Source organism: Apis laboriosa, unplaced genomic scaffold (genome assembly GCF_014066325.1).
Source record: "Apis laboriosa isolate Shangri-la unplaced genomic scaffold, ASM1406632v1 scaffold72_cov160, whole genome shotgun sequence".
Classification (NCBI taxonomy): Eukaryota; Metazoa; Arthropoda; class Insecta; order Hymenoptera; family Apidae; genus Apis; species Apis laboriosa.
In genome coordinates this window covers 130,867-147,669 of record NW_025224269.1, presented here as the reverse complement: position 1 = coordinate 147,669, position 16,803 = coordinate 130,867, and the positions used below count along the sequence as shown (strand labels likewise).

The window sequence follows — 16,803 nt, the reverse complement described above, 5'->3', positions numbered from 1 at the left end:
GTGATGAAAATTTTAACTTATTGTTATAAGACACACGTAACTATTATTATTTATCAGTCACGCAAGATATTAATTAAAATAAGAATACTCAAGATAAAATCTTCGACAAAGTAGGATGTCTTTCATCAACAATGTAAATAATGATGGAAAAAATTACTTAATTATGATTTATTTCTTTGGTTTGACTGCATGCAATCATACTTTGGAATGATTATATTTGTTTGATTTGTATAGCATTACTTACAATGTATTGATTAAACACATTTCGTGTAAAGATATTTTTGGACAATGGAATACATTCTGAAATATATTTTTAGAATATCCATACATGTATTTTCACATTCATATCATAATATTCGAATTATAATATTAAAAAATATTAATTTTGAAAGTATTTCAATATCTTCAATCAATAAAGAGATATTAACAATGGAGACAAACATATCAAAATTTGTTAAGGACATTCGATACGTCATATTCTTCATATAAAAATAGAAAATATAAAACAATCTAAATATCTTATAAATACAGTGTTTTTTATTCACTCAGATAAATCATTTCTAACTTCCCATTTTTCCTCTTTACACGAAATGTTCGAAACTTAAAAAAAGAAAAAAAAAAAACTGCCTGCACCTTTTACCTGCATGGATAATATCACTTCCACTTAATCCAAATAAAAATTCCATGTGATTCGTAGTGCGTAGAACGCTGAAGAACGGCCTCTCGGAAGAGGAGAAGAAGCACATCGCCACTTACATCAAGGGCTACTGACTGTGATAAAACTCGAACCCTGTAGCTCGTCCACGAGAAGGAAGGAGAGGAATAATAAGCACGAATCATCGAATCATCGATCGGATGTTGATCACACGGCCAGGGCATCGCGATTTTACGGAGGCCAACGAACACGACCAATTCAGAGAGGAAGCACACCTTGCAGAGAGTGAATCGCGTACACCAAGGTTATACGTTTAAAGAATTAGATACTACGTATACATATATAGATATATATATACATATACACACACGCATATACATATATTTCGATCGAACTTTCTGTACGCTGGCAGAAAGCAGTTGTTTCTATCGAAACTTGGAGGCCTTCTATTTTTCGACGTTATCATATCGATATCCCTGTCGTTCGTATTTTTCTCACCTCGTGGAAGAGTCTAACATAATATATGGCTTAATACTTCTGAATCTTTGATTAGATGATTATTATAAATCTAAAACGATTATTCCGTGGAAGATTAAGACAAGTCAATGTATAGTTAGTTTTATATTGTTTCTCTATTCATAAGAAACGATATTTTCATCTCTAAAAATTGTTTGAAACGGAACATAAATAATGAGAATATAAGTATATGTGAAATTAAATTATATTTGATAAAATAAAAATAGTAATGAATTTGCAGAAATGAATATATTGACATTAATATAAACGGCCTAAAATAGCTTTTGAGAATATAGATAGAATAGATCCAGATACTTTTGGGAGTTGTATTATAAATTATTTTCTAATTAATTTGGTCAGATTTTATACGATTTTATAGATATTTGATCAAACATCAACAATATAACAAATAAGATGAGAAAGTTTACTATTTACTGACAAATTAGAATTGTTATAAAACATATATTATATAGATTAAATAGATATATCTAATGCATAAATCTTATGGAAAGTTCGTAAAGATATTTTTAATATTTGAAAATAAAATTGGGAGAATCTTTTCAACGAATTCCTTTTCATAAAGAATTAAATAATTTTCATAACGATTTTATCGATTCTATATAAATCGAGATTGACCTCTTACCTTTCGATTTAATTTTTAATTATAATTATTGTGATATAATGAACAACGAAGTCTCTTATCACAAACGATCATTGGAGTACTTCAAACTCATATATGGAATCACGAATTGAATTCGTGTTTAATTTTGATCTATAATATATATGTAATGAATTATATGATATGATTTTTACGTGATGATATATAGTGAAAAATGACTTATATTATTCACGTTTGATCTATATATCTGAATTTAATGTGATAATGAGGCAAGGGTTAATATATATAAATAAATATTCAAAGAATTTGTATTTTGCTCATTTATATTTACCTCCAACAATTTTATAATTATAAAATTTGAGCTTATAAAAATAATCTTCGCTAATTTTAAGATTTTAAGATTTCCAACATTTAATAAAATTGAAAGACACGAAAAAATAAATAGCAAAGTTTATTATTTTACTTTACATACCACGTATAATAAAATGTTTAAACATAATTAGTAAATTTAAAATTCTTTTAATTTTAATATATTTAATTTAATTATAATAAAATTGATTCACATAATACGATAAGTAAAAAATATTTTGTTTATCATATAATACTTTAAATAAAAAATATATACTTTCATATATGGAATAAAACTTAATTCAATTTAATCGTGTCTTTCATATATCGAACATACAAAATATTTTATCTATTCGACTTTCATCGAAAGTAAAACGTGGAGAAGGTTAAATAATCGATCTTAAGAGATTTATTTAAATATTTCGAGTGCTGACTGTTTATAAATGACCCATACATACTTGGTGAATACAACAACTTCTGAAACTTTTCTCCATCTTCAAAGAAAGAAAGAAAGAAAGAAAAAAAAAAAATAACACGAAAAGAAGAGGAGAAAAAAAAAAGAGAAACTTTCGAAATGCATCTTGCGCAGTGACAGTTTCTCAGGAATAAATACTCGTATGCAAAGAAGGAAGAATATTTCTTGAAGCAATTCGCTTTTGCAACATGCATGGGCCGAGAGGATTATTGAAAATACCCGTTGAAAAGCTTCTCCGTTTGAAAGTTCGAACGACAGGGATGAAAAATCGGACAATCTTATTGAAACGTGCCTCAAACGATTTTTGATCCGTCGATGAAAAACTTTTAGTTCTTTCTTAAGGTTTAAGAAAGTTTCGAACGAAATTGAATGAAACCATTCGATGGTACGAAATGATGTCTTTCGTACGTATTTTTCATTTTTTCTTCTTTCTTTCTTCTTTTTTTTTTTTTTTTTTTCTTTTCGTTTATTCTTTTTCGACGAAGGAAATAAAATGGAAAATGTTTACGCGACAACGATTTTATTTCTGCGGATATCGTAGGTAGTGAATTTCGAATACCTAGGAGAGGAAAATATTTGTAAACGGTGTGATTTATTCGGCGAGAGGAGAAACTTAATTAATTTAATTATCATCTTATTATCGCGCCACGTGGCGTCGCGCGTGCGCAATTACTGTAATTTTCTGCGGAAATGAATTCTTGAAATAAAATTGAGAGCAGCAATAATGGGTCGTTTCGTTTCGTTTCATTCATTTTTACCTACTTTTCTCCTCCTGTTGTCCTGTTTTATCCGCGCGATTTAATTCCAAATGGGGATTTGATATTGATATTGGATCGTTGGGAAATTCATTGAAATTTGTTTTACATGGCCGTCAATGAAATTTATCGCCTAAAATATAGGGTACCAATTTAAATTTAGTAATCCAAATGGAATATAATTAAATTGTTATGGTCATCTCTTGCACTGATATTTGTTTATCGAGGATGGAATTTATTAAGGTTAAAAAAAATAGTTATTTTTTTATTTTTCAATTACATTTATTTAAAGTATATTTATAAATTGAACAGAAGAGATAATATTGGAAAATAAATCGAAATGATAAAGAACAAAATTTCATATATGGCCATTTTTTTTTTTTGCAAAAGAAAACAATTAAAATTTATTAATTTAAGAAATAAGTATTAAAAATACATAATATATAACTTATTTATTAATCTAAATACATGATACGAATTCTTTGATTTATAAAGGGCAAAGATGGTAATAATATTTAAACTTTTATAAGATTCAACTTTAAGTTGTAAAATTTTATTTTATAAAATATCGAATATTTTTCATTTCATTTCTTCCTTTGCCTTCAGTTTCAAAAGAGTACAAAATAATTTTTTTAAAATAATTTTAATCGATAAACTGTTCCACTTTTCTCAAACAGAAAGAAAAGGACTGGCTACAGGAATTAAATTTGCAAAATTTCAGACATTAAATCCACAATTAAAAAAACTCTTTCGTTTGGGGAAGGAAAAGATTCAGAAATGCGAATCAAACAAGCTCAACGACTTATATAACAAACTGTGCTCGAGACACACGATTTATTATTATAACCTTCGTCCAACTTTAACAACATACAATATAATGTAGTAATAAAAACGTATCAATTAAAAAGTGTAATTAATGATAGAGCGTCGATCATGGGGGAAATAAGATCGCGTTTCTTAGCGACCGCCATTCATCTCCACCACGGATCTTCCTCGAGGCATTCTCGCGTCTCTTCCTCCATCGAGTTCCTCTCCACCACATGTCCTGGATACATATATATATATACATATACATATACATCTCGCGTGAAATTCGAGAATGCCGGCGGGGTTTGTTGATACCTCGTGAAAAAGGGGATGGCGAATCATGTTTATCCGTGTCTTGTCTGTGTGTGTATACATGTGTGTGTACGCATGTGTGATAGAGCGGGGGAATCGGATAAAAAAAGGAAGAAGCTTTCGAGAGAGGGATAGAATTGGCGCGTGTGATTCTTAGGTCGATGCGCTTAATTTAATTACTCTAACATCTATAATCGTGTAGAAAAAACACTTTCTCTCGGTCTCTTTCACATAATCACCCTTGTCTCTCTATCTCTCCCTCCCGTTCTCTCTTCGATCTCTCTTTCTATCTATATCTGTATAATTATATTACGTTGAACATCCTCGGCTTCGTGCCAGATTTTCGATCGCACACGACCCAGTCGTGCCTTTTCGCGAGCTCTTCCTCCTCAAGGCTTAGGATTCGCGGATATCTATTGTTGGAATGCACCGTTGGAAAGAATTTTTTCTTCGTTTCTTGCGTCCTCGCGTGATTATTATTATTATTATTATTATTATTATTATTATTATTAGATCTCGTACAATCGTCGTCAACAGAAATATCCTCATCGAAGGGACGATACAGATGGATGAAAGCCGTCCAAGACATTCTTACGTCACGTTAACTCTTCATTTGCGATCCGTGGAAAGAGGCACACATAGACAAATTTGAGTTTGAGGAGGGGATGTCTCCATTAATCCTTCCAATTACTCGCACAAACCCACTATAGAAAGAAAGTTCTTTCAATCTGGACAACAGCCAACCTCCTTCCTTCCAACTTCTCGATACCCCTTTCTCGATCCTCCTTACGTAGATCCTCCAACTTTCCAGAGATGATTCTCGATGAGTCTCCTTCGATTGGTCCAATGCCCTTCCCTCGCGAGAAACATGAAGATAAATCCTGTTTTCTCTCTTTCCTCTTCGCCTTGCCGAGAGGTGAAATACGATGATGATGAATACGGTTCGCGGATGATGATATTCGCGAAGACACAATTCACAAGGAAAAACGATCGATCGATGGATCGAGAGGTGACACGATTGGTGGAGGTGTTCCGTGTTCAGTGGCGTTCCTCGCGGATCGGACGAGAATCGAAGAGGCGATTCCGCTTGGATGGGAACACGTGGTGGCGCGAGACACGTCGGCGACGCGGTGCCCGGAGACGCGGCGACGCGGCACGAAGGCTTCAGAGCTCGTCGTGCTTCGGCCCACTGAACTCGTCGTGGGAGATGAAGCCATTCTTGTCCTTGTCCTCGTGCTGGAAGATCTCCTCAACGAGTTTGTCGTGGTCGGCCATTATCTTCTTCACCTCCTCGCTGTCCCCGCCGCTGCCCTTCTCCGCCTCGATCATCTGTTTCCTCAGATACTCGCTCACCTGTGCACACAAGCCAAGAGATTAGCTAGATCACGTTTATCACGTCCCCCCTTTTTCTTTTATTCGTGTTTGTTAACGAATCGAGATTTTTTGAAAAGTTATTGGAGATTTTTTGAAAAGTTATTGGAAATTGTTTTGTTCATTTGTCGAGAGAAAGAAAGAGAGAAAAGATTGTATATTTTTGAGATTAGATTTGAAGTTTAATTAATATTTGAATATACTCTAATATTTGTATTAGAGTATAGTATTTATATTCGATAAATAGAAACATTTCCTTATTAAAAAAATAGAAATAGAATTTAATTGGATGTCATAATAAATACGATAAAATAATAATATTAAAAAATCCATAATCACAATTTAAAAATCAGAAGAATGAAATTGGAAATTATTTGCAAAATGCACATTCCTTTGGTTATTAAAGAAATTTGACTCCCTACAAATTTATGAAATCTCTAAATTGTAATTAAACTAAGTTGTAATTAAATTAAATATTATTATCCTCAAAATATAATAATAATTCATATAATTCGATTATCCAAAATTGTATACTATTTTATTTTTCTTCAACTTTTATACAACTTGAAGAGAATTTCTCAGGATGAAAAACATTCTCATTGTATTTCTAACGACTACGATAAATTATTAATAAGCCAAACAATATATTGAATAATAATTAAATAGAATTTTACATAGTAACTCGAAAATTTATGCTAATGAATATGAAAAAAGTGAATAATCCAAAGGAATAAAAAATAATACGTTCATCAGTTATCAAAAAGATTTATAAGAGTTCCAATATTTCCAATGAAACTCAATTCGGAGCTTTATAATCATCCCATTTCAAGCTGTCTTAAAAAAAGGGTAAGCACATAAATTCAGCACGAACGAGTGTTTTCATTTATTCAAAGCTCTTTTCTTTTGGAATAAGCCGAAAAGGATGAAAAATATAAAACTGGCAACTATAGTTTTTAAATGTACTCCGACGCGATATATTCAGTTAAAAAATTGTCAGTCGCACAATATTTTAAAATGATTAAAACGTTTCTCTATACGCGTTGGGATAAAAAAAAAAAGGGACTAAAGGATTAGTGCACGTTTTTTATATACGTTGAAAGAGTCGACGAAAAAAAAGTACATATATATATATATATATATATATATACATATATTTACGTATAACGTTACAAGCTTTACAACATCCCTTTCTCTCGACACAATGTGTACATGTTAATCCTTTGCACTTGCACGCCAGAGATAAAGCTGGCAGCAAGCCTGATTGGCCCATGCTTTGATCCTTGAAAATTTTATGAGAAGAGTCTCACCGACAAAACAATTTTTTTTCTCCACCAAGCAACATATTTCCAATGGGAGAAAGAGCCACCGCAAAAAAGGGATACGTTAATCGTATCGTATCGTTTTATTAATAATGGAATAAAGCTTTCCACGAATTACGTGGAATACTTTGTTCATTTTAATTTCTCTCTCAGGCTCTTTCGCCGTTATCTGTAATGAAATTGTTGCGTGGAACAATGCTCAAGTGTCGAGAACGACAATTTTGATGAGATGGTACAACAAGCAGCAGAGGGAATAAGATTATGAGTTCTTTATCAATTAAGTAAGAATTTTGGTTCTCTAATTGTCCAATTCCACGTATATTTAATATTTAATAATTTGATAATGTAATACGAAATGATAAGAATTAGAAAATTAAGGAAAATGAATATGTGTGTTAAATATATGAAATTTTTAATGTTATAATTCAAAAGTGATATGAAAAAAAGAGAGGAATAAAAGTTAGATAAAGATTAGTACAAAATATGTACGTGTAATAAGTTATTAATTTGTTAGATGTATTAAACACGTGTATTAAATCCTTCACCGAACGACCCTTAAAGAAAAATGAAAATGATCTTGCCATTGCTCTCACCTCCTCGCGAGACAATTGGTTGTCATGGTCACTGTCGATTTCTTTGAATACATTCGCGGTTGGTGGAGAGTCACTGATGTTGATCAGTTCAACTTCGAATAGCAAAGTAGCACCTGTAATCAGAATTACATGATCTTGTTAGAAATATACTCAATTTTTTTTTTATATTAATTCATATTCAAAAATAATAATATTCAAAATATATAAAATTATTAGTTTCTTTTTGAATAAGGATTGAAATTCACAATTACTTCAATTTTTCTCACTTTAACATTTCCTCATACATAGTAAGTTTACATCGAGACGAGCAGACTATTTTCCTGAAATCCTAAATTTCCTTTGATACCTACAGTGCACTCAGAGAGTCATTTTCCCCGAGCCTAGGGCACAGATCTGTTAATAAAATATTTCACGATACTACTACAGTAAGGGCCCTTGTTGTCGAACACGTTCCAAGAAGTTTCCTCCACTCAGACTTGCAAACGTCCCAAATGTTGGCAGACGGTAGCATCCGCATCTCGAGGACACCAGGGAAAGAGATGAAATTCGCCATTCAAGGTATGCCGAATTTTTCGTTAATATCGTTTAAACGTCCTCGAGATATGAAATCACGATGGGCATGACGAGGATGAAAAAGATGAGAGAGGAACGAGGTTTCTTTCCGATCAGTCACGTTGATTTTCCATTATGTTTCACTGATCCCGAGAAGTACCGTTCAGTCGTATTGATTGACCGAAAGCCAATAAAAATCCAATACGTCTCTGTCAATGCTGACGAAAGACGATTGCCATGGCTTTTCTATTATTTGCTCGTCCATGATCTATACGAAAAATCTGTCTCGTCTCTTCTAGCTTTTCTATGATGTATGGCAAAATTTCTGTCGTTGACGTTTAATACTGATCCCAATTATTTTCGTTTAAATTCTTTTATAATCTGAATTATCACATTCACTTTTTACTTTTCCTTTTATTTCTTTCTATTCTAAATATTTAAAGATTACTTTAATAATATAAATATCTTTTACAATTATTGAGAGATAAATATATGTATAGAAAGGAAGTCGTGTATAAATGTAATTTTTGATTTAATATATTAATGAAAATTATATTTTCAAGTACAATTTAGAATATGAAGAAATTGAAACACTTTAACGAATTTCTTTTTAATCAATGAACATATAAAATCATAGAATTAAATCAATTTAAGTCTTTGTATATTTTATATTACATTTTGAAAAAAGAAAATGTGAAAATCATATAAAGTAACAAATAAAAATTGAAACTTTCGTATAAAAAATATGAAAAAAAACCAAAGATTTTATCATCAAAATCTATTCAGAAAATAGGGAAAACCATACCATTGAAATTCCTTTTTGTTTTATCCCGATATCTCAATCGGTTGCCGAGATATAGGGATTCAAAGTGTCCATAGCGCTTCAGACAGGGCAGAAATTATGAATGGGTCAGTGACCTACATATTTTCGTGGAAATGCGTACTATTTCCAGGAATCGCGTCTGTCGCTTGTCTGGACTTTGGGGTAGGTCAGTGAGACGAGGTGCGAGCGAGAGTTCCGAGTAAGCGACAAGGATGAAGATAATAAACGATCAAAAATTACCCTTTTCTTTACACGACGATATCTCGGCAACCGGAAGTCGTATCGAGATGAATAAAAAAGCGTTTTAAAGTGCAAGGTTCAGCGCTTCTAATGGTCTCTCATCCATTTACAAGAAGTGATTATCTTCGAAGTTATAACGGTTTAAAGTTTCCCTAATTTTAATAGAGTTTAACCGAGTTTTATGATAAATTACGTGACGATTATATTTATTTCTGGAAAAATATTGCTTATAAGGATATTATTAATGGTATCTTTAAGATTGTAAATTGATTTAGAAGTTATCTTGAGTTTTTTGTTGGAAATAAGTTGATTATATTTAATCGTGTTAATTAATTATTGGTATAAGAAATTTTATTTATGCCAGGGGTATTTTTTTTAGATTATTAATTATCAATAAAAAACACTTGAGAATATAATTTTTTTTTTTATTTCAATCTCATTTTAGCTTAATCTTATTTAAATTTAAAATGATTCTTGTCGATTTTAACTATCTTTATGATAGTTAAAAATTTAATTTCGTAGAAATATTAGAAGGTTCCTACAGAGCGAACAAGAAATATGGATTTTGGCAAAATCTTTGCTCAATTTTATGATTAATGGCATAACATTTATCTACGAAATGGAACATTTATTCGCGATTAAATAAATAAAAAATTGCATAGACGGATGAGTTTATTTCAAATTTAATTCAATTGTCTCTTTGCTCGTGTATTTTTTTTTTTTTTTTTTTTTTGTAAATATCACTTCGTTCAACATGGTTTACGTCGCGAAACTGTCGTAAATCATTTTCACGGTTTTGTATCGATCGGTGCAGTCACCGACAAACGTTAGTTAAACTACTTCACGCGATGTAACTGATAAATACAAAGGTAGTTTTTACTACACTGGTACAAACACTTGATACAAGTAGATTGTTTTGTAATTAATATGAAAATATTACAATTCCAATATTTTTAATCAAATTAACTTTGTGAGTTTAACACAATCTTTGAATTTTCGTATTAAATTCTTTTAAATTCTTCACTTTTAAATTATTTTCAAGTATTAATTTTTTAAACTTTCAATGTATATTCTAAATCGTGAAAACAGATTTTCTATTTCAATAAAATATATTTTACATTAAAATATATTTTACATTTTACATTATTTAAATTTTAATTCATTTTTCAATAAACTTCGTATAAACTTCATTTACTCGTCCAATTATTAAATTTCTTTATATTTCTTAATAGAAAGTCTTTCTTTATAATACAATACCATATAAATCCCACGATAAAATTTCCACCATAAATTTTAATTAAAATTCAACAAACCAATCGCATATTATTAATGATCTTAATAAAATAGAATAAAAATGTTATATTCTTAATATAACACACATAACATCGATATAAAACATTTACGATATACATTTATTAAACAGAGAAATTATCTTATTTCTATCTCTGAACGTTGTAATTGTCTGATCCCAATAAATAATCTGCTCATAACAAAGCACCTTACGGATAATTCCATTTACGTGACACAACCCCCGTGTAATAAAACGACGATTATTAAAGAATGAAACGAGCTCGTAATCAGTCACGTGCGTTTTAATTTCCAGAGTTATCGATCAATTCCATCTCGACGATTCTTACGCAACCGTCGAGTCGGGTTTGTCGATTAAGAACGACAAATCTCTCTCCAGGTTATACAATGTTTCCTTATGCGTATACATATTTTTATATCGATAACAATACGATCGGCCATGCGAGGAATTCTCAGCGAAATCGAACGAATAACGATGCGCGTGCATCGATGCATTATTTCGTATTAATTATGGACGATCCTATATCATTGATTAAGCTGTAACCTAATGAAATATGCTGTTTAATTATTCACTGCTTAAACGTGTGTAATTAATACAGCGGTCGAATAGATTTCATTTGTCGGCGAGCCCTGTATAAATTCAGAGGTTGTGTGCGGTGATCAGATAGAGAAATAACGGGTTAGAGGTTGTGGAGGATCGGTTGATTGCTCAAAGCCACTTTCTCCCATTTATCAGGGTATAGAATAGTTACTTTGATGGATTTCACGTTCATTTTAAGTGCTTTTCCATTTAGTTGAAATAGTGGCTGCTAGAATATAGGGAAGAATGGGATGACAAAATAGTCAATCAAATATTTTATACATGATATTGTTCTGCTGTATCGTTTATGGATCTAATCATAATATTTAATGAAAATTTAATGTATTTATAATTTTTCGAAATTATAAATACGTTATACATATATCAGTATATGTATATGTATTGGTATATTTCTTTCTCTATAGAATAATTTTTAACTGTTTAAAATACAAATTAATGTAATGATATATAGATCAAGAAANTCATTGATTAAGCTGTAACCTAATGAAATATGCTGTTTAATTATTCACTGCTTAAACGTGTGTAATTAATACAGCGGTCGAATAGATTTCATTTGTCGGCGAGCCCTGTATAAATTCAGAGGTTGTGTGCGGTGATCAGATAGAGAAATAACGGGTTAGAGGTTGTGGAGGATCGGTTGATTGCTCAAAGCCACTTTCTCCCATTTATCAGGGTATAGAATAGTTACTTTGATGGATTTCACGTTCATTTTAAGTGCTTTTCCATTTAGTTGAAATAGTGGCTGCTAGAATATAGGGAAGAATGACAAAATAGTCAATCAAATATTTTATATATGATATTGTTCCATATCTGTTGTATATTTATGGGTCTAATCATCATATTTAATGAAAATTTAACGTGTTTATAATTTTTCGAAATATCAGTATATGTATATGTATATTGGTATATTTCTTTCTCTGTAGAATAATTTTTAACTACTTAAAATACAAATTAATGTGATGATATATAAATCAAGGAATAAGGGAAAACATAATCATTCCATTATTTCCTATATATAAAGAAAAAAGAAAAAAATGAATAATTCGAATTAATATATATTTAAATATAGATAATAGTATATGACTGTTTAAACTATTTTTAATATTCTCATTGTAGCATCAAAAATGGATTTTATTTTAATGGAATGAAATATATAAGGAATAGACAAGATATGGAATAGATAGACTATATCGTATAATTTTATATAAAAATTAGAAATTTAAATATGCTCTTTTCTATTTGGTTATCATATTTAATTTAACTATCAGATAAAGTGAAAGAAAATCAAATGATCTAATAGTAGAAGTATATCCACGAAATTCATCGATAGCTGTCTTAAAAAAATCTAATCTCACAAATAATTCTTTTTTTCCACGAAAGATAATCGCATCTGACATTCATTGAACCGTATATAACATATTCAGAAACGTTGTTGAACGAAAGTTGACCAGAACGAAGTAGCTGTGAAGAGACTCAACAAATATCCCAGTCTCGCCTCGCTGCTAATGTAAACGTCGTGTTGCGCAAATATTTTTCACAAAGGAGACGAACCAGTGAAGAAGTTAATTAAGTATAAAACGCACAAACCGCAGTTACCTCGCTCATGTTGCAAAACCCTCGAACATTCTAATTTCTCGTTACACGTTCTTTCGTCACAGACAATTTGAGAAGAAAAACCGTGAAAGATTCAACCGTAATAGATGAATATGAAATCTGTTTCATTTTCAGGATCATTACGAAACATTTTCTAAATTTTCGTTAATTAATATTCGGTGAAAATTAAGTGAAAATAAAAAAAAAGTTTTAAAATAAAATGATAAATACATTGTTTCGATTATTTTGTTCGAACACGACGACTCGCCAGCGACTTATACCCAACACTACTGTGCAATAAATTCATATGCTTTGTGATTGATCAATGTTTTTTCTTAATAACTCGTTAATCAAATCCGAAACGAAAATTTTCGCAAAGGAATATTTGATATTAATAATAGATGTATAAATTTTCAAGTTATGCAATTAATTTAATTATGTGCTATTATTTATTACACGATACAAAGAAAATTTTTGTAAGAAAAGTGTTATATGAAAATAAAATTCGAGAAATTATTGTAATCATTTATAATATTTATTTAAAGTGAAGAATTTAATACGTATATAGAATTAATAAAAGTAAATGTAATAATTCTAGATTTAGAAATGTTTCAATAAATAATCAATCTGACTGAAAGATAGATACTCTATTATCAATTCCAAATTCTATATCAGTCTATTCTCAAATATTTTCGATATTCATGAATGAATGTAATTTAAGCATTTATATATTATCGATCATTATTATAATTATCGGTTACCTAAAACGTAATTACGTCGAATTTCGAAAACGTATTTAAATTTCGAAGTACATCTCAACGTATGTTTAATTTATTCAACATTTTGAAACATTGAAATCATCATTTGAAAATTCGTATTAAACGTTCGTTCCTCGATGAGAGAAATCGTCTCGGTTTAAAGGGAACGAAATTCAACCGATTTGACGACGACGATTTTAATGTTAACTCTTCTCAAATTATCCGTGAGTTCCATCGATTCTCGGGAACAAACGAATGGGACCAACGAACGAATCGATACAAAGGGGAATCGTTAGTAATGAAATCGGACTAAAAAATGCAATTGCACGGAAATCCAATAAAGCGTCAACCATTAAATCGAGCACCAGCCATCGAGCTGGATCAACAGCGACGTTTGTCCGCTCATTTTTTCCATGGGAATACACGTTAGATAAATCGAAAGTTAGTTTCGAATATGCATGCACGTATATCTCCGATCGTGATCGTTTCTAGATTAGAAAAGATTTTATTGGCGGAATATAGAATGGATAATGGACAGGAAAAGTTTTGATATTTATAAATTAGATAGATAGAATATTATTAGATTAGATGGATTAGAATTATAATTGAAATATTTCAAAATCTAAATCTATTTCTCTCTTTACCCTTTACAAATAAACTAGTATCAACATATTAATCGTTTTCATTAATTTATTTTTATTAATTTTCTTTCTTTGATTGAATTTATTAGATTGACGTTTTACTGATAATTTTATCTGTAGAAAATATCTTTAGAAGATTTTGAATTAATTATGAATTGAAATATCTTGAAATTTGTAATCCGATATGGTTCTAGATTTAGATATTATTAGCATTGATTTAAAATAGAATAAATTTAATAATTCTATTTAAAAGAAGAATTTTTTAAGCGTATTAAATCGATATTCTGTTAAATGTTTTTCTATAGTAAGTATAGTATCTTTGGAAATTTTAAATTAATTATATTATATACATCTTTAACATTAAATATTCTTTCATTGAAAAAATATTTGATATGCTGTAAAAATTTATAGAATGAAAGTAATATATCATCTAAATCTTGTACTCCAACATATTTTATATAAATTAAAATGAATACACATGATCATATTATTAAGAAATATTCTTAAGAAGAAATATAATATAATTTCTTAAAGACACATACAACTATGAAACATTATATTTTCGCAAAAATATATGATAAATTAAAATAACAAGAAAGAATGAAAATGATAAATACTCTATGCTCGAACACGTCCTATAATTTATATATCTATCTTATTCGTACGTTCTAGAGATTATTATCGAATACTCGTAAACAAAATGATTGTTTATCAACATTTGGGAAGAAGTAATTTCTATCCGGCAAAAACGATGAAATAATAATAATAAGAAGAAACTTTAGATATCGTAAGAAGCTCGGATAAAACAATCGGATGAAACAATCTTACCTCCAGGAATTACGTTTCCGGCTCCTTTCTCTCCGTATCCGAGTTCCGGCGGTATGGTCAACTTCCTCTTTTCGCCCACGCACATATCCACCAATCCCTCGTCCCAACCTTTAATAACTTGGCCAACTCCCAGTTGGAATGTGAACGGCTGATCTCTGTCCAAACTGTAACAGGCAATAAACGGGGGGACGTTTTAAATACCGTCTCAATGGAAATTCCCGAATAATTTCTTTTTAACGCAGACGAAACTTATTTCAATCCTTATTGAATCGTTCCTTTTTTTTTTCTTTTTTTCTTTTAATATACAATTATGGAAATAATTTATTGACGAAATTTTTATATTGAGATAACAATTTTTTTTCTTTTTATGAATTGTTTCTTTTGAGGAGTATATTGAACTATGTCTGAGAAGATGTCATAGATTTAAGGATATTGTTTATACTGTATTGTCGCTTATTACTGTCGATCGATCAAAGGAGATGGAAAGAGTATGTTCCCGGATAATTTAAAAATTTTATAGAAAATTTGCCTGGAAAGGAATGATCATTATATTAAAAATTAAGATTAACGATACATTTTCAATCATGAAATTCAAATTCAAAAAAAGATTGAATATAAATATTGAGAGCAATGTAATTCGTTGAATTTCAAGATTTTTTTATCCCTCGGAAAGGCAAGCGCACGCTTGTCTACCATCGATATTTCTCGTGAAAAAGGTTGCGTCGTGAAAGTGTCAATCCGATGCAGCCTAAAACCGAGTTCACTCCAGCCGATCGTTTCACGCGTTCTGCCAACGAAAATTGACAAGTTCATCGGCTGACTGACGCGAGAAGACGGAAAGGACGGAATAGAAAGGTAGAGGTTCTGTGAGATAGAAGGAAATTCGTCGAAACTAGCATAAAAACTTAATATAAGCAAAACTAAGTAATGATTAAAAGTATAGAATTTATAGAAAAGAAATACTTATTTTTATATAATTATAAACACGTTATTTTTATGTTTCAAATGTTACAAATTGATTCATTAATAAAAGTGTTTTTTTATAATAATAAGAATCATTATAATATTGTATTAAACTTTCATAATAGTCTGGCATCGAATAAAATCCTCTCGCTTTTATTATAATTCTACATTAAATAAAATAAAAATTTCCATAATGCATTATTCACGCAATATAATAAACTTTGGTCGTGATATTATACTTTCTGAAAATGGAATTTTTAAATGCCTCTTTCAAACTTCTCATTATCACTTTATAATATACCATATAGTATAATTCCAACTCAATTATAAAAGAAGATTTATTACTTTGAACTGATTTTAAAGTAATGTCGAATAAAAGTACAAGTTAAATATTAAATTGATATTGAAATTGATATAAACGAATTATTATTCCGTGTATCAAAATACAAAATAAAAGAAAGAAAAAATACAGAGAATTCAAATATGCCAAGTGTCATGGACAATAAGATAAAAATCTTGGAGGAAAGGGAGACGCGTGTGAAAGAAACTCAGCGTAAAAAGTCAATGGCACACAAGGGTAGGAACACGTCTTCGTTCGAGGCATCCCAACATGCGTTGAAACCACCGACTCAAAGGGTTGCGACGATGTCGATGGCGCGCACACACGAATGCGAATGAAGTTCCGTGTGCAACGAGTAACTATGCCGTGCCACGAGGAGAATCTCA

General features: G+C 30.3%; 2 protein-coding genes across 8 annotated transcripts in view; one reads left to right on the top strand and one right to left on the bottom strand.

Annotated features, from left to right (window-relative positions):
• Window positions 1-2,191, top strand: part of LOC122719302 — a 248,040-nt gene extending 245,849 nt beyond the window's left edge. For all 6 annotated transcript variants that reach the window (XM_043945004.1, XM_043945009.1, XM_043945006.1 and 3 more), the window contains one exon: window positions 698-2,191. In XM_043945004.1, coding sequence (XP_043800939.1) covers window positions 698-771 — 74 coding nt within the window. In that variant the 3' untranslated portion in view covers window positions 772-2,191. The remainder of the gene's footprint in view (window positions 1-697) is intronic.
• A 2,972-nt stretch (window positions 2,192-5,163) lies between these two features.
• LOC122719301 (FK506-binding protein 2) overlaps window positions 5,164-16,803 on the bottom strand; it is a 102,747-nt gene continuing 91,107 nt past the window's right edge. The window contains exons 2-4 of one of the 2 annotated variants that reach the window (XM_043945001.1): window positions 15,115-15,278; window positions 7,759-7,883; window positions 5,164-5,840 (exon numbers count right to left, since the gene is read on the bottom strand). In XM_043945001.1, coding sequence (XP_043800936.1) covers window positions 5,652-5,840; window positions 7,759-7,883; window positions 15,115-15,278 — 478 coding nt within the window. In that variant the 3' untranslated portion in view covers window positions 5,164-5,651. The remainder of the gene's footprint in view (window positions 5,841-7,758; window positions 7,884-15,114; window positions 15,279-16,803) is intronic. The other variant, XM_043945003.1, reaches the window with a different exon arrangement.